The sequence below is a fragment of the Vanellus vanellus genome (genome assembly GCF_965231255.1).
Source record: "Vanellus vanellus genome assembly, chromosome: 3".
NCBI lineage: Eukaryota > Metazoa > Chordata > Aves > Charadriiformes > Charadriidae > Vanellus > Vanellus vanellus.
The window spans coordinates 96,445,018-96,468,118 of record NC_138907.1 but is presented as its reverse complement, the minus strand read 5'-3'; the positions used below and the strand labels follow the sequence as shown (position 1 = coordinate 96,468,118).

General features: G+C 39.8%; 1 protein-coding gene across 1 annotated transcript in view; it reads left to right on the top strand.

The window, feature by feature from the left end:
- Positions 1-23,101, top strand: part of COL19A1 (collagen type XIX alpha 1 chain) — a gene marked incomplete at its 3' end in the record, with an annotated part of 201,173 nt that overhangs the window by 43,278 nt on the left and 134,794 nt on the right. The window contains exons 9-10 of the mRNA XM_082481418.1: positions 1,031-1,084; positions 19,048-19,101. Of these exons, the coding sequence (XP_082337544.1) occupies positions 1,031-1,084; positions 19,048-19,101 (108 nt within the window). The remainder of the gene's footprint in view (positions 1-1,030; positions 1,085-19,047; positions 19,102-23,101) is intronic.

Here is a 23,101-nt window from a genome sequence, read left to right as displayed (position 1 = left end):
TAGGGTATGACAGCTTACTTCAAAATGATGGTGTCAGTCATTAGGGAACATCGTTCTGCTTTTAGGAAAAGGTAACGAGGAAACCCGACCTCCAGCACTTTGGTTCTTTGGTTTGCTTTGTTGTTTGTTTTTTTTTCTTCTTTTTATCTTGAGGCCAGAGACAAAAATACTGAATTCTCGGGACTTAACTGAGAGTGCCATCAGGGGCCCTGGATCCGATCCATAGGCTCCTAGGGTAGAGCATAAGGAGAATTAAACACCTCAGAGTACCGTGTGCTGAGTCAGCAGCTGCGGTATGCCAACCTAGAGGGACTGCTGAGGAAAAGCATATATTGTAAATCCTTCCTTTACCAGGACTTAAATGTTTTCTAATGACTGTTCTGGGATATAGCAAATACCATTGTTACGTACTACTTCTTGCCAACGTTACTGTTCCTTTCTTAACTTCAGAAAGGTTAATGACTTCATTTCAGAAGAGAAGTATTACATTTACACTGAAAAGTTAAAGGTACTAGAGTATTTTGTCTATGAAGCTCTTTTTGTCATTTGTCTCTTAGAACTAAAATTTTCTTATAGATGTCTTGTGGTTTGGGGTTTGGTTTCTCTGAGGGGGTAACAGGGATGGAGAGAGGAAATGAGTTTAAATAGTGTCTTTTAAAAATATTGTGGGCACATAACTTTTAGACCGAAGAAACCCGTATTACATGTTGAGCTTTCTCAGTGTGGAACACGCTTAGCCCGGTGAAAGTGGACCCACTTGGCTTCGCTCTGCTGTCACAGTGAATTCCCTTAAAATCAACAGACCTGATTTTTATGGAAACGTGCATGTGCAAGTATTTGTCAGATAAGGGTCTCAATTGACGTTATAGGTGTTTAAAAATGTATTTTGTCTGATTTAAGTGTTACATGTAAGGCATTCTCCTTGACAAAAGCGGGGTAGAAAATGATTTTCTGTTGAATCAGATACGACCTGAGTAGTTGTTAAGCTGAGAAGTCTTTAGACCTCCTAACCGAATAATTTGTTTTGTAGGGTGAAACGGGTGCGAAAGGGCAGGATGGTGTTGCTGGTCTTCCTGGCGAAAAGGTACGTTCGTGTATATTGATATGCAATTTGACTCACGGGAAGTGTTCATGGGAGGATAGAACACTTCTGTTAGAAAATAAGCTTCTCTTACCTGCCCTGCCATGTTGTTCTGGCATGCCGAAAAAGCCACTCAGACCAATAGTATTCTCTGCAGGTGCACTTGTTTGTTTGTTTGTTTGTTTGTTTTCTAGAAGGGGGGACTATACAGAACTAAAGGAAGCCACTTGTTCCAGTGTGCAGTTGAAAGAAATAGTGGATTTGCTGCATATACATGGAAGCCGGTTAATATATAAATGGATGAAATTCTCCAGATACATGTGTTAGTGCACTTCACTGTTTGGGGTTTTGTTTTGTTTTGTGGTTGTTTTTTTTTTTTTCAATTTCGGTTTTGTCTTTAGCATCACTATTTCAGTCCTCAACCCTCAATTCTGTCAATTTAGGTTCTTTTTCATCGTATACTTCAAGTTTCTGTTCTTTCAATCCCATAAACAAGAATGCCTTTTAAAGGCAGCTGTGCTGTGAGAGGCTCAGATTTTCAATACTGTGCTTTATTGGTTGACATGCTGCTTTCACAAGTATACAAAATTTTAGTAATGGCAGAGGGTTTGGTTTATTTTGTAATCATCCAGATTTCTAACTACTGAAAGAAGTAGAGTTTCACTTGAACTGTCAGGTTCAAAATCTTTCATTAACAAGATATAGGATTATGAAAATATCTTATTTTTACTTACTATTTCTGTCTCAAATTGTGTCATGTTAAAAATGGGAGGTAGATATATAATATTACCGAAGAGATGAGTTAAAATATATGAGTTAAATTATATGTGGTAGAAAAATGGAGAGTGGGCTGCAAAGATGTTGAAAGGACTTTATAATGTTGAGGGACCGAATCATAAAGTGGCACGTAAAACTCAGAGAAAGTAATAGTAAAGTGATGCGGATGAAGAGAAAAAACAAAGCAAACATTATGTATTTCATGGACTCTGGACTAGTTGTCACTGTTCAGGTAAGTGATCTTGGAAATACAGATCAATGGAAACACACTCACTGTTAAGTAATAGTCAAATAAAGAAATGGAATTTAAGAATTATTAGGAAGAGAATAGGGAACAAAGCAAAAGCATCTTAATGTCACAATTATTAATGAAACCGTACTGTGCTGTGTCTTGAAAGATGTATACGGTTCTGGTTCCTACATCTCGAAGTGGATCTAATGGTACTGGAAAAGGTTCAGGGGAAGTGTCAAGAGTGATCAAGAGCACTGGGCATCTTCCAATTGAGGTGTGACTATGTGGACTTCAATTTGAAAAAGGGACAACCAAGACAAAATATATCCTATTCTGTGCTCTATGCAATCATGAGTGGAACAGTAAAGATTAATAGGGATTTATTTATTTATTTTACTCTCCTTTTCAGTGTGCGAACACAAACCTATCTGATAGCAAGTTCAAAAAGGTTAGAAAGGGCTCATTCTTCCAGTTACATGATTACAGTTTCAACACTCTGCCACAGGATTTAAATGGTCTGAAAATTTATTAGAAAGTTGATGGAATAAAAATCCATGGAGTGTGTCAGACAGACACTGCTGCTTGTCTGAAAGTTCTTAAGCTCCAAGACGCTGAATTCTGGGAAACTGGAGAGGTCTTTATGGTTGCCCTGTTGTTATCTTTTCTGTAGGCATCTGTTGTTGACACAATTGTAGTTATATACTTGACTAGAGATAGCTTTGATTTGATCCAGCTCGGCAGTTTTTACTTTACTGTGCTCCCAGATGTGAATTAATGGAAAGAGTTATTGTAAAACATTGTAGATTGAATGAGATTGATCTAGAATGAAGCTGTGTTTTCCCTTGGCTCTTTCTGCAGTTCCTTCTCTGATGTTATCTTTCTTTAAAATTACCAGGCTACATTGTTTTTCCCGGGCAAGTTATTACTACAGTTTCCATGGTTAATACTGTTTGGGTTTTTTTTGCTTAGCGCCTTGCAGATTCACTGTCAGGCCAAATCCCAAAGCTCCTGTTAGTTTACGTAAGGCTCAACAGTCAGATCATATTTAATATCAAGACACTGTACTTTTCCTGAACATTGTAACTCTTTTAATTCAGACTACATAAAACCCGTACCGTTGTTGCAAATTAAAAATGAACTACCGTGGAATCTGAAACAGGCAAAACCAAAAGCTGTCTGGAAAAAAAAAAAAAGGCAAACAAAATATTTTGTACGTGCATAGCTAGATGAAGAAACTGAGATCCAGCCACCCAGCTTCTGCTAGCCGGAGTTGTCATGTCTATGTAGAGTAGTACAGTGCTGTGTGGAGTTATTAGCTCCTGTCTGGAGGTCGAATCACTTTGTTTTCCTCATGTTGTGAATGGTGTTAACATGATCTGTCTCTCAGTTGATGCATCAAGAGCTACATGAATTTGTGTGCGTCTGTTAGTTTTGTGTGCCTTTTTCTGGGATGTCCTGGATGCTAAAAATGTACATAGATTCAAAGACAACAGAATGAAGTAAAGGAAGAAAAGTACTCTGAGCACTATTACACACAGAGGTATCTCCTACGTGTCAGGAGGTTGAGGTGCAGACAGTGCAATGCTGGGAAAGCATTCTCAGGAGCTACTGCTGTTTGTTTATCCTCTTAAACCCTTCAATACGCATTATCTTTTGTTGGAAATGTTGCATTTCTTTGACTGGTATGGGTATTTTTATGTTTTTCTGCACTGTATTTTTCTGAGCTTTGTGCAGATGTGCCCCCGAGTCACTACTTAGAAATAGGAAAAAGAAAAAAGAAACAATACAATTATTTGTATGTAAATGCAGTTTGAGGTTTCAGAGAGCAGAGGGGCTCTTTCTGCTACACCCAGAAACTATCCACTGCAATACCCCATTGCTCACACTTCTTTACCCGAGGAAAGGTTCAGAGAAAAAAACTACATGGGAGATCTTACTCATGTTGCTATGAGTAAGCAACAATATCAATACATTTGACCTATTTTAGAAGTTAACCTTAGAATGAGGTAAACTTGGCTATTAGAAAGCCTGTAGAATTGATTAGCTCGAACATACCTGACATTGTAGTGAAAAACTAAAGTTAGAATAATGCTATACAATATATTTTGTTACTTGAGAGAATCTTACCAGGAGAACGAGGAAAACGCTCCGTGGTCATATACTTAATTTTCACGATCTGTGTAAATGAAGGTGAGAAGTCTGTAAGGCTTCATACATGGCCTTGACTTTCAGGGATCTAAAGTCTGAAAATAGACTGTGTACCTCACATATCTTCAGTCTGTCTTCAAATGTGACATTTGGCCTTCTGTCATTTGTAAGACATATTTCCCATTCACTAAATGCTGCAGTGGTTTTGCAACAGTTGTGCTGGCTAATAGGTGGAGGTCTAAGTGGTGTAGACTTCTAAGAGGTTCTTGCCATTTGAGAGGTTGGCTCTGCTGCAGGCTAATACGGATAAAAAAGTTTGAGTCCTACCTCAGGCCCCTAAAGTCACAACACAGTAGATCATGGACACCATCACATATGTAACACTATTTGATGTCTAACTACCCATTTCCTTCATCCCTGTCCTTTTTCAGGGAACCATCTTAAGAGATCTTTTTTAAACAGCAGATCCTACTTAGGGCAACAGAGGAAATTCTTGAGAGTGTCAGAGGAGAGAGTTCTGTGGTGTTAGCTTATAGCTTTAAAAAATAAGAGGTTAGTAGTCCTCCCTTGGAAGGAAACTCATTTCGTTTGTAGACTACCAGAAGATATGGAATACATTGCCATGATCCCCTTCCTGCAATCAGGACTGATTTGTAGCTCATCCTTCTGGGGACACTTCTTCAAGGTATCTGTCAAATCATGATACAAGAAGAACTGGAATGTTGTGGTAAATCAGAATCAGTACGTATGCGAGACCTTATCCCTTGGCCTCTGGAAGTGTTCACCAAAGTCAGTGAGGACAGAAGAAACACATGTCAAGGGAAGTACTGTGTTAGCCTACTTCTTGGCTATTAGCTAGTGAAACTGTCTCTGGATACACTTCTGAAGCCATTTAGTATAATTGGATTGCAGCCAGAGCGCTGGCTGTAAGGCCTGAGAAATTAAATCTGTCCCTGAAGTGGAAGTTCGAGGTGACTGGAGCACTCTAAGATGCGGGATGACAGTCACCTATCTGCTGCAAATCAGGCTCCGCAGTTTAAGCAACCCTTATCTAGCAGTTAGACTAACCTCATTATGACAACAAGCACTGATTGCTCTGCCATTAAGAATGGTCTTCACACACCATTGCTTTGTGCAGGGTCACACCTAATCTGTGTGTAGGGTAATCTGAGCGAGGTTGATACACTTGGAAAGTATTCCTATTAAAAAAGTTCGATTATTTTCCTAATGCTCCTGTCATCCAGAAATGGTGAGAGGACTCTCCTGTTGGTGAGACGCACAGGCTTCTCCTTTACTGAAGTCGTAGTGTTTTATTACTTCCGTACAGGTTGCATGTGTGCAGGTCCTTTCCGTAACACCTACTGGGGAACTGATACAGATAAGGATGGTCAACTTCACTGCTATGCATTTTGTATCGGGAGAGAACAGGATTAGTCTCTCCACTCTTCCAGTCCGGGAAACAATTAAGCTTTGCATGCAGTGCATTGTGTGTTGGGTCCTCCTTTTACAGTATACTTCTAGGCCTTCCAGAGTCTGACAACTTAAGGAGACGTACATTTTGAACCATGACTACAAGGTCAAGTACTTCAGCCTTAAAAATGTGGTTTTACACCTTTTCTGAGGAGAAGGGAAAAAAAAAATAAAAAGGCCACCAGATCTTTCTGTTCATATTTACAGGGAGTTCGTTCTGTCCCTTTTCTTTCCTGAACTTTTTGTAAACTTGAGCAAGCCCGGTTTGATTTGCCTCTGTATAATTGAGATTTTTTTTTGTTTCCTGCACTTCTCGTATCACTCAGCCAAATAAATCAGTCCTTTCCTTCTCTTTGCTTCTTGGTCTATAATGCCATGACATTGAAACTCTAAACTAAAAGTTTATTTATGTCTGTGATGCTAGGTGATGTAGTCCTGTTTGGGTTTGGGGCTTTTTGGTGTTTTTGGTTTGGGTTTTTGTTTTGGTTTTTTTTTTTTTTTTTGCTGGTCTGTGATTTCTTGGCAGTCAAGCTGAACCTCTCAACTATTTGGCATATCACATTTTAGGGGGTGGACAATCTCTGTGCACTTAAAAAAGTTTAGCAGGAGAGTTCTTGGTTCTGAGAGGTAGGTTGCCACTGTGGCATGTACTTTGATACAAGGTACTAAGCCTCTTGGGGAGTTATGCCTTATGTGTGTTGGGGGTCCTGCTAGCCAAAGAGCTCTTAAACCTCTGAGAACGTGCTGATGGCAGCAAGGCTCAAAGGACTCAAGCTGCTGAAGGTGAGTAACTAGCTCTGTTCTTGGCCATTCCATATTTGTCTATCTATTTTTTTATATCATGAAAATACTTGTCCTTCTTTCTCTGTCACTACATTCTGAAAAATAAAACTGATGTAGTCAGAAATGTAGTTCAGAAAATTCAGAAGATTTACCAAACTAAACTGGTGTGGTCTGTTAACTCTTTATCCAAACCTCCATAGTAGTTGCTTTCTTATGGCTCACGGTGTACAATTCATAGTGATAGAGATGATCCATCTATGTTTCTTAAACTAGATTTTGTGTAATACTTGTAACACCATTCACTTTTAATACTTTCAAATGGCTTAGCTTTACTGTTGTAGTTTTTCACACTAATTTTTTGCAATCTAGATTATGAACAGACATCCTAAAATATTAAATAAATTGTCTAAGCTTTTAAAAATAGCTAGTTTTGCACAGTAAGCCTGAAGAAGCAGTGAAATATTCAATATGCTGTGTGTTTGCTACTGCGCTGTATGGGTGCTCCCGCAGTGTATTAATAAAATAAACAGTTTAGACAGACTGAAAGGAGAAAGAAATGCTTATGTGAATAAAAACAATGTTTATCACTACACAACTTAGATTTATATTCGAAGTCAGACTAGAAAAAAACCTGAGTGTACATTTCAAGAGAGCTCTACCAACTGTGTGAGTGCTTTTTGTACTTCAAGAGTTATGAAAATGAGATTGGGTTTACATGAAAATGTGCAGTAGGTATCTGTAAAAGGATTGTTCCTTCTTTTGTTCACTTGCATGTATTTGTGACAATGCCCCAACAAAGTGTCTGTGAATTCACGTCTTTTGTGAGCTGGAAGATAACAGGACTGGAATATATAATGCTGTTTGTAGCAATGGTTTTCTCATTTAACTGTATGAGATGATTACCTGTAACTTTGGTTGTCTCAAGTCCATTACCAGTGTGTTGTCTTCAGTTTTAACCGACTCTGAAACCTAACACTGATTATTTTATTCTTGGTAAATTTGATTACCCTTTTGTAATACAGTTCTCTTTGTATTTGATACAGGTAAGGAAATGATTAGTAAAAGGGTCCCCCAAATGTGATATAGATACCATTTGTGGTATATGTGCTGCATCAAAACGGCACGTTAACACATCCTGAACAGCCTACTTTGCATTGCCTGGTGGGAAGAGCTCCCCTTTCCCTTAGTGGTACCTGACAAAATGAGTTTGAAAACAGCTGCATTGTATCTTTTTTTTTTTTTTTAAGAAGTTGTTGAATTCAGAAGCTCAATATAAAACATGGCTTAGAAAGTGCTTTGTTTTCCGAAATGATTTAAATATATATACACATTAATTTAAAATTTTGGAAAAAAAATCATATATTTCATGCTAGTATAGCATGTGACTGCAAATTCCTTTCAGAGATGCTTTTAATACCCATCTCCATACTGAGTTACTCCAGGGTCAGGTCTTCAGGGCCAGCTATGTCATAAAATCCACAACCGGAAACTCGTTAAATGTACACCCAAATCAAATTGTGTCATCACGAAGATCCTTGTGACCATTGACCTGCTTTCCCCATTGCTCCAGGTAGGCCATGTAAATGCTGTCTAGAATTTTCCAAGGCATATTTGACTGTGCAGAAGAGCCATGGCTATGTGGCCTATTATGCCAGTTCAGCATATGCTCCTGGAGCATCAATCACTCCTGCAAATATACAAATCTGAGGAGACATTGGTGTTGAGCTTACAGTAATGCAGTCTTTTCCTTGCAGCTGTCTCGAAAGATCTCTGGACACAGTGCCTTCCACATTTCACGTGCTGTAGAGATCCTTGACAGGGGTCAAGATATTTCCGAAGTAGCTCATCAGCATCTCTGAGAAAGCTTCCAAAAATGCATGTGGAGCACTGGATCGGTACTGCTTGAGGCCATCTTACTCAGTTTGCTTGCCTTTCGTTCAGTGCCATCCAATTTCTCAGCTCCTGTTATTGCTAATCAGTTATAATTCAATATTTTTAGATCAGGTACGGACATAAATTGTGCAAGTTATGCAGCTTTTGAAAAATCTTTGTACTGCTTTACTCCGGAGTCTCCAACAGAGATAAAAAGAGTATAAGCACTAATAAAAAAGTGTATGACATCAGAAAGCTTTTCAAAGTAAGAGAATTGTGAGGTGTGAGAAGGTAAAGCTCAAACAACATTTTAATAGGAAATATTGTGCAAATTTTTAACAAATAGGTTTTTATGGGTAAACAAGTAAATAGATTAGCCTCAGAAAAGACAGGCAGTGGTTTTCCAGTTGGAAACTTTATTGCCACTAAGTTTAAAACCTTGAGTTTGACAATTGCTGGCCATTGGAAATCAGGCAGTTGGACATCATCTGTTACAGCAACAAATTCGGTATGAGTTTTGTATTCTTTTTGTGTTTTCAGTGATATCTTTGTGTATAATTAGCGCACATCTGATTTTAAGGGATGGATGAGTATGAAAACAGTAGCTCTCAATAGCTTTCTGATGCATAAATATGCTTTTTAAAAATTTTGCTGGGCAAATGCACTTTAGACCATTATGTTTTACAAAACTTGTTTCATTGCTTCAGCATGTATAGTTCTTGCTTGCTTGCTCTCACTCTCTCCTCCGCGTTACAAGGAAGTGTTTTGAATAGCCTTTGATCATAAATTTGTTTCCAGAGAGCTGTCTGCTCTGCTGACTTATTTTTGCCTTATTAGGTGATTTTTGCAGTTCACAACTCCAGGAACTGTTGAGCTCCTTGGTTTTTCAATTCCTAAAGCTAAATTACAGCAGTTCAGTTCGGTTCTCAATAGAAAGCTTCGTGGATTCAAATTACCTTGCGTGCAGTGACACTGCTCGGGTGTTATTTCCATTCTGGAGGGAATGGTGTTAGTGTCTGCTGTAAGTTGTGTACTGTTGGTGAGCAGAGACTTCACTTTTAATTAAAGAATCGTTGCTATTTGGGGGGAAAACAAAAATGCTTCAGTCTGTCAGCTAACCCGTTTGAGGAAAGTTGTGGCATTGTCTTCTGTCCTCTTGTGGTTTCCCTCAAAATCAGATTAGTACTTCTCAGTAGAACAAAACTGCAAATGTGTTTTGGGAGCCAGGCGCTAATGCGTGTATTGCTCGGCATCAAAGCCATGGGCTCCTTCAGGCGAGTGACGCTGGTGAGATAAGAGTGGGGGTGGAAGGGTATGTATACCCTCTGGTATTTGCATCCACGCTGTAATAACCAGCAGAACGCGGCCGGTGACGGGGGCCCGGCGTGCAGCGGCCGCTATTGTGATGTGAGGTGTGGCCAAAGAAACCAGAGGTCACCGTCCATTTCATCGGGGTCTGGGCTACTGGGAGCAAAACTGAGGGTGGCACGCTGCCATGCAGGACAGGCTTTTGTTAGCGTCTTATGTAACGTGGAAGTTAAAAAATAATGCGGCTGTTAAATAATGCGGTCGTTAAATGCAGCTCTTTGTTCCCTAATCAGAGATCCATGAATACTCTAGCTGTGAGCCTGCCTGGCTCTGGGATTCTTAACTGTGTTTGAAAAGCCTGAGTCAGGACCTTACGGACTTTGAAAGGGCGGGGGGAGGCTTGGGGATTTTTCCTCAGTTGTTCTTGAATTATATTTATTGGGCTCTTTCTGTGAGGTTTCTGTGGCACACAGATTTGATTTTTTTCCTCCTTCAGTTGCAAGGACTAGAGACTGTAGGTTTTGAAACTAATATTCTGAGCTTTGTACATCTCATCAGAAAGCGGAGCTTTAAGGAAAATACGCGTTATTGCAAGACTTAGTGTTGTAAAGGTTGGCAGCAGTGAGTTGCAGGAGATGGACTAATCAGAGGAAGGAACTTTCTCACTGCACTGCAGCATTGTGCAGCTTGTCTGACACGTTTTCCTTAGTTTTGTTTGTTTTCTTTTGAGGAATTAGATACTGAACTTCACCAAATGCTAGTTTTCAGACCTGATGAATCATTGATCTGTAATAGGATAATTTAAAAATTAATAACTTCTGATAATGCAATTTATTTAATTTATATATAGCAGTATTTTCTCCTACAGTGTTTTCTTCCTGGCTAACAACTTCTATTACAAGTAGTGCATGTAATTTAAAAAAAATTTGTTAGCTTCATGTAGTAGAAAATGTATATGTAGTACAAATTGTACAGAGGTTAAGGATAATACTCTCGGCTGCTGTTACTTGTGACCTAGTAACTATTAACTCTTCTCTGCCCTCTTTTTGGTAGGTGAATTGTATTAGTCGTATAATTATTTAAGTAAATCCAGCTAAGATGTGAATTTTTAATGTCAATGAATATACTTCTTCCCGGCAAAAAACTTAGAAATTATAATGTAAGTTTTTTATTCCAAATCCAATGTAAATTGATTTTTCTCATTCGTAGATACCAAGTTGTTGGACGAAAAAACTGCTTTTTATTCATATAGTGAAATCATTCATAGGTATTGAAAAACAGGATGTTGAGGTGGTTGTTTTTTTTTTTTTTTTTTAATTCCCACTGCTAGCCAGTATTTATCAACACCTAAGATTCATACTGCATGTTTCAAGTCCGAATCGATTAAATTAACATGACACCCTGAGGCCGGGCCAAGTCTTGTCTAATCAGCAGTCAGCACTGTTGCTCTGGCATGAGGCTCCCAAAAATAGAAACGCAAGAAGTCAAACAAGTAAGTGGAAGGGCACTAAAAGAAAAAGTGCTGCTAATTCCACTGTTGACTTTCTGTCTAATGGATTCTTGTTCCCAGGCCACGCTAAGTAAAGCAACTGGCGCGGGGTGTGTTTCTGCAGATGGCTCGGCAGTGACACACGCGGTCCAGCTGGTTGACAGGTGTTTGATTTGTATTTAACAAGTACCTCACACAAGCCAGATTTTATTTATTTCTTTTTTACAGATACTGAGAAGCCAGTCAGCTGATGCTTTTTTTTTTTTTTTTTCAGAATTAACACCCCTTTCACTAAGCTCCCTTTGTGTTGTGAATGGCATTTCTTCTGATTTTCCCTTACAAATGAAGATAGCATCGTTTTAGTTTGTAATAAGACAGGCGCTGAATAGGAGAAATTAATCCATAGTTAACTTTATTTAATAGTTGTAACCTGTTGCCTTTACATGTGGAAGATGCACGGCATTTTATTTATAGCTATTGACAATAGGATCTCAAGAAATGTTTATTTAGCTCTCCACTTCTTAGAATGAAAATTCCCTTGAAGAGTATGCATGGAAGGAGAATGCCAGATTTCTGGGGTATTGCTGTTACACTTGGTGTTCCTGTGTCTTCCCTTAATGTGAGAAGATCTTGGGATTTTCTTGTACAGTGTAGCACAAGCCTGGAGTAAAAGAAATTCCCTGCCCAGAGGAGCACACAATATTGATAGAGATGCACCCAAGTCTGCGAGGGAAGAGCAAAGGTGGGAAACTACTTAACAGATGAGAATAGTGTACAATGCTATTCCGTGTTGATTTTGTCCTAAGCTACATAACAGTACGCTGCGTAACTGTAGAGAGATTGTCTCAATGGTGGCCTGTTTATTTAATTACACTTCGGGGATTTTGGTTTGTTTTAATAACTGTGAGTGGAAGAAACTGTGATCTTTGTGGCATTGGTTAATCAGTGCCACGATAGCAACTCTGCTCGCAAAACCAGCAGTGCAAATAGCAGAGTATCAGGATGCTCTTACAAATCATCTTTGATTAACGTGAGCCCTCGGACCCTTAGCCGGTAGGATGTGTAATGTAACAGTGACTATGGCCAGTTTGTCTTCTCACCCACCCCAGTTCCCCCCCCGGCCCCCAGCCCCATTTCTTCATACTTCAGTCTGAGCATTTTTCTTTTCTGGTATCAAAGCCGGGAGGTGGAAGATGGTGAGACTTCAGCAACTGTTAACAAAAATGCGTGGCTCTTTGCAGTGACAGAGTTATAATGCCAGTTGTGAAACAGCCAGAAGAAATACCACCCTGTAGAATCCAGTGTACTGGCAGTACTGCTGAACCTCGGAAGAATGAGAAAGGAATGCAGCCAGAGAAATGGCTGTCAGAGTAGTGTTGATTCTCTAAATAAATACTGGGTTTTAGTGAGAGGATGATTAAAAACTCATGCAGGGAGCCTGTGCCCTTCGCATAGTGGACTAGCTTCTTTCTGTCAGGCATCCCAGATGTGGGATATACAGTAGGCTAATAAACCTCGAAGAGGTTAAGAAAAGGGCCCAAAAGGAAAAGTTGCAACTCTACTAGGCTGAGATGTCGCTGTTCCCTACCAAGCTGCTCAGAATTGATAGTAATGGGGCACACCTGGAGACTTACCTTCAGGGAGCAGTTCCTCGGGCTCCCTGTGCTGACAGTAGATCCCCTGATCCCAGATTCTCGGGTGGGAAACTGTCTGTTGGAGCCCTAGATACACGGTCGGTATATCCTCTGCATCCAAACGCTAGCCCATCTCCAAAATACATCAAATGACAAAAGGCATGGTTTTTAAAGTGAGGAGGTATATTTCTTGGGAAAGTCTTAAACTTCTGAGTGTAAATGGAGACATGGAAACAGTATCTTAAACTGCTTTCTTTATCAATAGTTGATAGGAGGTTTGCAGCTACACAAGCACACCAGCAATATGGTATTTCAGGAAAAGTACTCAGCTGAGTTAGTTCCTAGATTAGAAATTCCAGTCTATACGTGGCCTATTTATTTTTTATTCACCTTAAATTCTTAGTTTTGCTACTGCTTTTTTGCATTTCGTATCTGTGTGGTTAAACATTAGACTTAATAGTGTTTAATGGCCTGTGGAACAGATCTTTGTCAGTGTAAACTGACATTTGTACTAGCTGAGAATCTGCCTCTTGAATCTTCAGATTATGGAAATGGATGATGATGATGATGATGATGATGATGATGATGATGATGATGATGATAATTCCTGCAGTAAAGAATAGCCTCTGACATCTAAGAGTTTGACCAATGCTGTTTACCTTGCTAATATAAACATGGGACTCCAATTATTATGGTGAATATAATAGTCATAGTATATTTTATTATTTTGAAAAGTCCTCAGCAATTCATGAATGTTGGATAATGCTTTTTAACTTATATTTAACGTTATTGCTTTTCAAGTATTATTTTAGCAAGACCAATTAGATGAATTTCCAATTCTGCTGAAACTTTAATAGGATTTAGATTTGCTTTAACCCCATGTTATGGCTGGGTTAACAATAAACAATTAGATGGTTTGTAAGTCAGGCAATTTTTCTTTTGACAGATCTACTGTAAGGGAAAAAACATAGTTACAAAAAATCCATCAGTTGTCCATGAGTATAAGATCACTTCAAAAGTTTTTTTCTACTGTGTGATTGATTCCGTGATTCCGTGTTGCTTCAGATGATAAAAATATCCGACTGGCTAGACTCAATTTTCCAAACTGTTTATCCATAAGACATTATGAATCTTTGAGAACCTTTTGCAGCCAGAAGCCTATTTGCCTGTTTTCACTATTTTACAGGAAACGTTCTCATGGTTTTCGTTTGCATTTTCATTATGCTCTGTGTATGGTGTTATAGGTTAACTGAACTGGATTGTTTTCAAGCCCATGTTCAATTAATGTCTGCACTGCATTTTTAAATAACAATCTAAAAAAAAATTAAAAAATAACCTTATCCACTTCAATGTAGTAAATATAGTGTACTTCTTACCCTTCTTACCTAAGGAATGTAGTTGGGTGGTGGGCCATTACCAAAGACGTTATTTGAATCGTTTGACTCAGTCTGAAAAGTAGAGGAAAAAAAATGGAAAGTCCCTTCAGGCTCTAGGATACAGTGAGACAGAATGAGGAGAAGCTATCCTGTTCCACTGCTCTTTTGCATTGCCTAGAACTTTCCCCTCGCTGGTAAAGCTCCATCATTACAGCCCCTGAGGGCTCCACAGAGGCTAATTAGTTTCCTCTCACAACTGAGGAACTAAACCCAAACTACCCAAGGTCCTGGTTAGGTGCTGATAATACGTTCTGCCTTCATTTTTCTCCTCTATTTGCTGTTTAGTTCCTTGCAGTCTAGTTCTGTTCCGTTAGAAATCAGGGGCATTCAAGAGTGGTGACTGGAAATATGCCTTCTGGACTGAGCTGTCACTTCTTGATGAAGAAGGTCAAGAAGGCGGCACTTGTCACTTCAAGGACGTGCAATAGCGGTGAATACCGCTTGAATTTGCCAAACACAGAAAGAACACCTATTGACAGCGGAGGCTCTGCTCCCGCTGATACCTTTTTTGATGGTATAAAACCTGCTCCTTGACATCTATCACAAAGGCTTCAGTCAGTTCATTATCAGTTTTCAAAAGGGGGGCGGGGGGGAGGCAATATGCCGGCCTGTAGTTATGCATGAAAATAAGCGGAGTGATCCTTTCATCTCAGGTTTACAGAACAACTTCTCTGACTTCTCATGTTGTGTGAAAAGAACTTGTGGGAGCAAACCATAGAAACAAACTTTTTCGACTTATGCACTTTATTTGTGAAATACATGTGCTTTGTGTATTTGAATATAGAAATTGTGCGAGTTGCGTGCTTTTTAACACACGCTAACAGCAAAAAGGAAACAATGCCAACTAAAGAGAGCACAGTCTGGAGTAAGGAGCCCTGTGGCCATGTTCTCTGAAGCCCTGAGCTGCCTCTGGCTGCTCATTCATTAGTTTTATGCAAAGCACCAAACCCTAAATTTTCCAGTGTCGTTTAATTTGCAGTGTATTAACATCTAGTTGCCTGAACAGATAGGCAAGTCAGACTTGTCTCAAAGATGAATAACAGGAAGGTTTGTGAATGAGGAAAAATTGATGCCTCCTGAACTAGGATTATGTTATGAGGTGCAAACGAGAACAGTAGGGCTATTCTCATTTGCCTTTCTCTTGAGGAGCTACGTAAAAAAGCCACAGGAGCCCTGATCCCAAAGACAGGAGAGTCCTCTGACCAGTCCTCACCCCCTTGGCCAAACCTGCAGCGTACCTGCTCTGCTGGGGCTGCTGTGGAAGCAGGACAGAGCAAAGGAAACAAACTATTTACCCGTCACAAGCCTTTCTTCATCGGGTTATTTTAAGGGAGGATTTTATGCGTGCTCACATGGTTTGCGTCAAGCTTGCATCAAGGATAGCACTGAGTAAGTACTCAGCAAGTGCTGAGTGCTGAGTACTGGTGGTTCAGCAGTAACTAAGTGGGAACAAAAGGATCCGTAGAGGCAGCGAAACCAAATTGTCATAATATTTAGCAGAAACTTCCGGACGTGACTAATACAGGAGATTCATGGGGCAAGTCTTAGTAAATATCAGCTGAATATATTTTCATGTCATTAATATTCTCTCAGGTGATCCTAACCATTAGCAGGAGTCTGTTTAAAGAAACAAATATTCCAGTAGGCTAAGGAAGGTGTCATATAATGGAGTATAATTGGTGTGGGATTTTTATTCGTTAAAGGCAAAGCTCTGCCCCCACTGGTGGCTCTGGACTGGCTCAGTACGTGCTCCACAGGGTAGGATGCTGCTCGAGCCCTCTGACAGTACGTTGTTGAACATTCCGCTCCATTTCTGCAATGCTAAAAATAGTTGTCCTCATTTTAAAACACCGGGCTATTAGATTATTCCAAGGGTCTGGCATACTCAGGGTAATGGAAGGCACATATGCATAAATTATCAAAACAGTAAGTAGTGTTTGACCGCGATGATTATACTTCTATTAAGATGAGTTTTTCTTGCTAGTAACCCTGGAGTACCAAGTCTATTGTGTAAATCAAGCTCCTGGCAGTGCCCAAGTAAACTTAAAAATAAAAAGAAAAAAGGTTTGTTTTTCATATTGAGGACGGAGAAGCGACTGACTGCTTCTTGGTGGTTTTGTTTGGTTGGTTGTTTTTTTGTTTTTTTTTTTAAATTTTGCAGAATCATATCTGCAAAGTCCTTGAAGTATTTTACAGTAATTGTTTCTCTTTCCCAGCCTTGAAGAGAATCTCACGAAGTTCCAGCATGTTTGCCATTATAAATCATGTTAATGCCTAAAATGTTCCAGATAGCAAAATGCATTCCAAGTGATTGATACAAGTTTCTCTCAACTTTTTTTTTTTTTTTTTTTTTTTTAGTGATTAGATACTGTGATGCCTAATTCATTTTTGGCACCAGATTGTTTGGTAGTACAAGTAACCAATGCACTTTATAAAGTTCACATACTTGTGTGTTAAGATAGCCTCTCCTTTTTTGTTTTTCTTTTTTAATGTGAAAGTCTCTTATTTAGGGGAGAAAAAGCTAAATGGGGAAGTCAAGGTATAAAAATTAATGCAAATGCATTCTAAGAAAGTTGCTAAGCGCACAGATACAAAGCATCTTACTCTGTCTTGAAAACCTTTAGGTATAAACCGAATCTCTAATTTTGTAGGGTGTTGCAGTACAGTTACAAGCTGCAAAATCAATAAATGATAAATGCATTAAGAGCCATGATTATAAATACATTGCGTGTTTCAGAAATAGTTAAAGCAAGCACAACATTAATCATTTTAGATTTAATAAGTATCAGTATTGATGTAGGAGGTTATTTTTGCATTGTTGTGTTGAAGGGATAATAATTTGTAGAACACTGATTAAACAGTGCAAGGCAAAACATCTGTGGTTTGTCTCCACAAAAAAAAAAAGTTAATGTGGTTTTTTTTCTACTTTACAGTGATCCAATATAGCAGGGAAGATGAAATATTATTATCTGGTAACTGTTATACTATGAAGAATTTTTCTGAATTCACGTTGTAAATTTGGAGAAAATGAAGGACTAAGGATTACTTGTAATGATTAATTAGCATTTTTCCCCAGCACGCTAGCATCTATTTTTACAGAGGGGAGCTGGAAGGAAGATGTTGGAAACTGTGCCATGAGTGGAGTTAGAAAAATGCCATTTTAACAAGATATTTTAAGCTGTAGTTTAATTGCTGTATATCATGAGTGCTTTGTATTTATTTGTTTAATTACTTGTATCATTTTGATGAGTAATTGTTCTTTTATTGGCCCTTTCTGTTAAGAGAGACTGGAGTTTTTCCTTTGTCTCTGTTCTTTTTTTGCGTCTGTGAGGCATTTGTCTTCTGCTTGGCTTGGAATCAAATGAGTGAACTTTCAAAATTGTCTTTTGTTGCTGAATTCTGGCTTGGCTGGAAAACTGAATTGGATGGTGTGTGAGTTACTAGGGCAAACTTCTGTCAAGGAATTAAGACCCATGAATGGAATGGAGAAAGCATTTTGATTTTAGATTCCTTTAATAAGTCGTCTAAGCTCTCACTTGAGGTCATATGAGCATGGATGAATTCTTCTAACAGAACTTAGCTCAGTAACTTTAGGTTTATTGAGACCAAAATTAACGTACTTCACAGTGGCGTATTTCATGAATCTGTAAATGGAGGGTGGCTCTTAGCACTGAGTGGCAGAGCCTGGTTCTCACTAGGTCTGTAATTGTTTAACACGCTTTGCTAAGAAGGACCGGAAACGGCTGCAATATTTTATATTTTAATTCTAAATGAGATATTACTAGTTTTTTAACTATACCTTTTCCTTGGAAAGACCTATATTAAATGCAGAACTGAATTGTCTGTAGCTTTCAACTCAGAGCTATTGATTTATTTTTTCTTTTGCTCAATTAGTCCTAATTCAGATACTGAAGGTTAAGTTTACTGTGACACTCAGCTTGAATAGTTACCTTTAAAAAAAAAATTTGATTAACAAGGTGCTTGTTTGTACTTATGCTCAGTTGCTGAGCATAACTTTCAAGCATCCGATTTCTTGAGTGGAATTTACAAGCCCAAATCAGATTATTAATTTTCATGGGCGTTGCAAGGAGAAAGCAATTTGAGGGGCAGGGGGTGACTAACAGTCAACTGTGCAGCTGACATTTTGCTCTTTTAAAACGTCGGGTAGAGGAGGCAGTAATTTAACGGCATACAGTGAACATTCACTTAGGAAGCAGGAGAAACAGTTTTCTCTTCCTGGATGCATAGGATGAAGATTTGCATTTCCTCCTACTGAGTAGATTGCGAACTCTATTAGAGATGGGGGAAAGATCTAAAACTCCCCTTTGAGCAGACCCTAGAAACCAGCAGCCCCACTCCGTGTGGGACCTAATGGATTAAGTGTAGAACCCTATGGCTTCAAGCACCTAATAGGTATTAGGGAGAAAGCAGAAGCTGTGCACCCTTGTTGGGATTTTAGGTACTTGGGTAGTATGCAAGGGTCTTCTGAAGTACTTTTTTCTGAGTCGGGGCCTGAAATAAAACTTGAGAAAGATTTTCATGTAATCCAAACACTCTAATCTTTTTTGTCCAGTTGTCTGAAGCAATCTACAGCTATATCTGCTGCATAATTAGATAATCTGTAATTGTTAATTGCCTAATATTTGGAAAATGAAATGTATTTTAACCAAATAAAAGTCAACAGACATAAACAACTCTAGAAATTGGTTCAGCTGTTCTGTAGAAAATGAGAATGTGAAACAATACATGTCCAGATGTCTTTTTCTCTTAATTTAGCTCAGGCCTGTAAAATGATGGCTATGTATATTTTGTTTCAGGGGGAAGCTGGCTTAATAGGTGCTCCTGGCATACCTGGTCCTACTGGTTCCAAGGTAAAAAAAAAAAAAAAAAACCAAAAAAGAAAAACCAACAAACAAATGAACAAAACCAGTCTCATTTTATGTATTTTCATTCTCAACCTCCTTTTTGCCTGGTGTTCAGTATCTACATAAGTTGTATTGAAATTACAGTTTCTAAGTTGTGTAATGTGACAGAGGAACTTTACTATCTGCTTCTCTTTCAGAAGAGAAAGGGGGTGTGCTGCAGTGGCACAAACCTGCCTATCAGCATGCAGAGAATCATAGAATGGTTTATGTTGGAAGGGACCTTAAAGACCATCTAGTTCCAACCCCCCTGCCATAGGCAGGGACACCTCCCACTAGACCAGGTTGCTCAAAGCCCCATCCAACCTGGCCTTGAACACTTCCAGGAATGGGGCATCCACAACTTCCCCGGGCAACCTGTTCCAGTGTCTCACCACTCTCATAGTCAACATTTTTTTCCTAATATCTATTCTAAATTCCCCCCCTTCCAGTTTGAAGCCATTCCACCTCATCCTATCACTACATGCCCTTGTAAAAATTCCCTCCCCAGCCTTCTTGTAGGCCCCCTTCAGATACTGGATGGCTGCTGTAAGGTCTCCCTGGAGTCATCTCCAGGGTGAACAACCCCAACTCTCTCAGACTGTCTTCATAGGAGAGGTGCTCCAGCCCTCAAGATCATTTTTGTGACCCTCCTCTGGACTTGCTCCAACAGGTCCATGTCCTTCTTATGTTGGGGACTCCAGAGTTGGATGAAGTACTCCAGGTGGGGTCACACAAGAGTGGAGTAGAGGGGCAGAATCACCTCCTTTGACCTGCTAGCCACACTTCTTTTGATGCAGACCAGGGTATGGTTGGCCTTCTGGGCTGTGATCGCCCATTGCTGGCTCATGTTGAGCTTCTCATCAATCAGCACAGCCAGGTCCTTCTCAGGACTGCTCTCCAGCCATTCCCCACCAAGCCTGTATTTGTGCTTGAGATTGCCCCGACCCAGATGTAGGACCTTGCATTTGGCCTTGTTGAACTTTATGAGATTTGCACAGGCCCACTTCTGCAGCCTGTCCAGGTCCCTCTGGATGTCATGCCTCCCCTCCAGCATGTCTACCTCACCAAAGAGCTTGGTGTCATCGGCAAACTTGCTGAGTGTGCACTCAATCCCACCATCCATGTCACTGATGAAGATGTTAAACAGTGCCAGTCCTAATGTCAACCCCCGAGGATCGCCACTCATCACTGGTCTGAACTTGGACATCGAGCTGTTGACTGCAACCCTTTGAGTGAGGCCATCCAGCCAATTCCTTATCCACCAAGTTGTCCATCCATCAAATCTATGTCTCTCCAATTTAGAGACAAAGCTGTCATGCAGGACAGTGTCAAATGCATTGCACAAGTCCAGGTAGATGATAGTTGCTCTGCGCTTCCCTTGTCCACCAATGCTGTAACCCTCTCATAGAAGGCCAACATACTTTTCAGACACAATTTGCCCTTAGTGAAGCCATTTTGGCTGTCACCTATCACCTCCTTATTTTCCACATGCCTTAGCATAGTTTCCAGAAGGATCTGCTCATTGATCTTGCTGGGCACAGAAGCGAGACTGACTGGGCTGTAATTCCCCAGATCTTCCTTTTTTCCCTTTTTAAAAATTTGGGTTATGTTTCCCCCTTTCCAGTCAGTGGGAACGTCACTGGACTGCGACAACTTTTCAAATATAGTGGATAGTGGCTTAGCAACTTCATCTGCCAGTTCCCTCAGGACCTGTGGATGAATCTCATTAGGTCCCATGGACTTCTGCACCTTCAAGTTCCTTGGACGGTCTCGAACCTGATCATTAAGAGCAGTCACTGAAGTCTCAGAACTGTGCAAGTCTTTCAAGACACAGGATAACAGATTCAAATATTTGAAATTTGAGAGTCTTGTGGTCTCAGCAACATGAGATAAGGGACGGCACTGTTGCTTTTTTTACTCCTCTCCAGAGGTGGAATATTTTAGGAAGGCCAGAACTTGCAAAAAGAGACATCTGTATTATAGACCTTACTGGTAATATTTGTTAATGTTGCCTGACTCTTTCCATGGTCAGATTTTTTTTTATTTCTGTTGACTGCAGCTGTGTTTAACCATAAGTATTTGGAATGAAATCGTATTTCACATGCATCTGTCCAGCTAATTCCTTTTAGAAAACTGTAGGGGAAATAGTTCTGCTGCTTCCACAAATTAAGGGACTAGACAAAAAAACACATTATTTTGTTCATATTAAAATTTCAAGAAAGTGTTCTGCAGTGTGACCTTGATACAAAGGGCTGATTTGTCTATCTTTAAGGCAGATACTTCCTGTAATATAGCACGAAGGGAAGGAAGGAACTTATTTTCTGCAGATGAGGTAGCCAGCATTGAGTGCCACAACATGCTTACCGCAATCTATCAATTTGTAAGTTCAAAGTCAGGATCTCATTGACTTGTACTGCAGGCATATTTAAAACACTGAAAATCACATCAGCAATCCTGCAGTGAGTATCAAGATGAGTAATCAGTGATTGTCCATGAAAAAGCTTGTGTGAAATGTTCTGCCTAACTTGAGAATTGTCAGTCATAATTGTGTTGTTTTGCAACTTTCACATTTTTGTTTCTGCAACATTCAAATTCTTTGAAATAACTTACCAGTGGCTAATATTGTTATATCTTCTTAATGCTGTCAAGTAGAAATTACCTAAACTTCTTTCTCTTTGCTTTCTGTTGACTATATTTCTTATTTTCTCTAATGGGAAATAATTTTTTAAAAATTCAAAACTGTGCAAAAACTCTGGACACTTAGCCTGTATTTCTGAAGAAGAAGGAATAGTTAATCACCCCATACATTGGTACAGGCAGAGAACTGACTGGTTGAGCAGCAGCATTGCTGAAAAGGACCTGGAGGTACACGTGAGACTGAATTATGAGCTAACAGTGTTCTATTGGGAATAAAGTAAACCACTTATTGGACTATGTTAGTAAAACTGCAGTAGACACATCAGGGGAAGATATTTTCCCCCCTTTGCTTGGTGGTGCTGCATTGGGTATGCTGTCTCATGTTTGGGGGGGTTCTTCCACCCTCATTTCTTCTACAGATGTGGAAAAACCAGAGTGGGTGCAGCATGGAGTTAGTGTACGTTCAGGGGGCTAGAAAACAAGACCTTTGAGGAGAGTTTCAAGGAGCTAAATTTGTTGAGTCTGCCAGAGAGGAGACCAAGGAGCGATTGAGACTGTTCCCCAGGCCTAAGGAGCCCAGGTAGTTGATCTTCAAGGACAGCTTCCTAAAATCCCAAGAACAGTCCATGCTGATGTGCAGGGAGTTGAGAAAGTATGGAAGAAGGGCAGCATTGATGAACAAGGAGCTCCTGACTGAGCTCAGACACAAAAAGAAAGTAAATAGTGGAAGCAGTGAGCTACCCAGTAGGAATATAGAAACATTGCCAGAGCATGTGGTGATGGAGTTAGGAAACCGAAAACTCATCTGGAATTAAAACTAACGAGGGATTTGAAGGGCAGCATGAAGGGCTTCTTTTAAGTGCATTTGTAGCAAAAACAGGGCTCAAGAAAATGTTGACCGACTGCTTAATGGGGTGGGAGACATGGAAAAGGCCGAGAGTACCCAATACCGTTTTTGCCTTAGTTTTCACTAATGAAGTTTGCCCTCGGGCCTCCCGGGTTACTTAAGCCTCCTAGCAGAGTGTGTGGGAAGGAACCATTGCCCACTGAAGGGGAAGAGTGTTAAGGAGCACTTAAGCTACTTGGACATTTGCAAGATACCAAAGAGTATGCATCCAGGGGTGCTGAGGGAGCTGGCTGATGTCACAGCAAGGCTGCCTCCTGTCATTATCAAAAGATCGTGATGACTAGGGGAGGTCTCTGATGACTGGAAACAGGCAAATGTTACCTTCATGTTCGAGAAGGATCCAGGGAACTGCAGGCCAGTCAGCCTCACCTCTGTCTCTGGAAAATTTATGTAGCAAGTCCTGGAAGGCATTTCTAAACACAT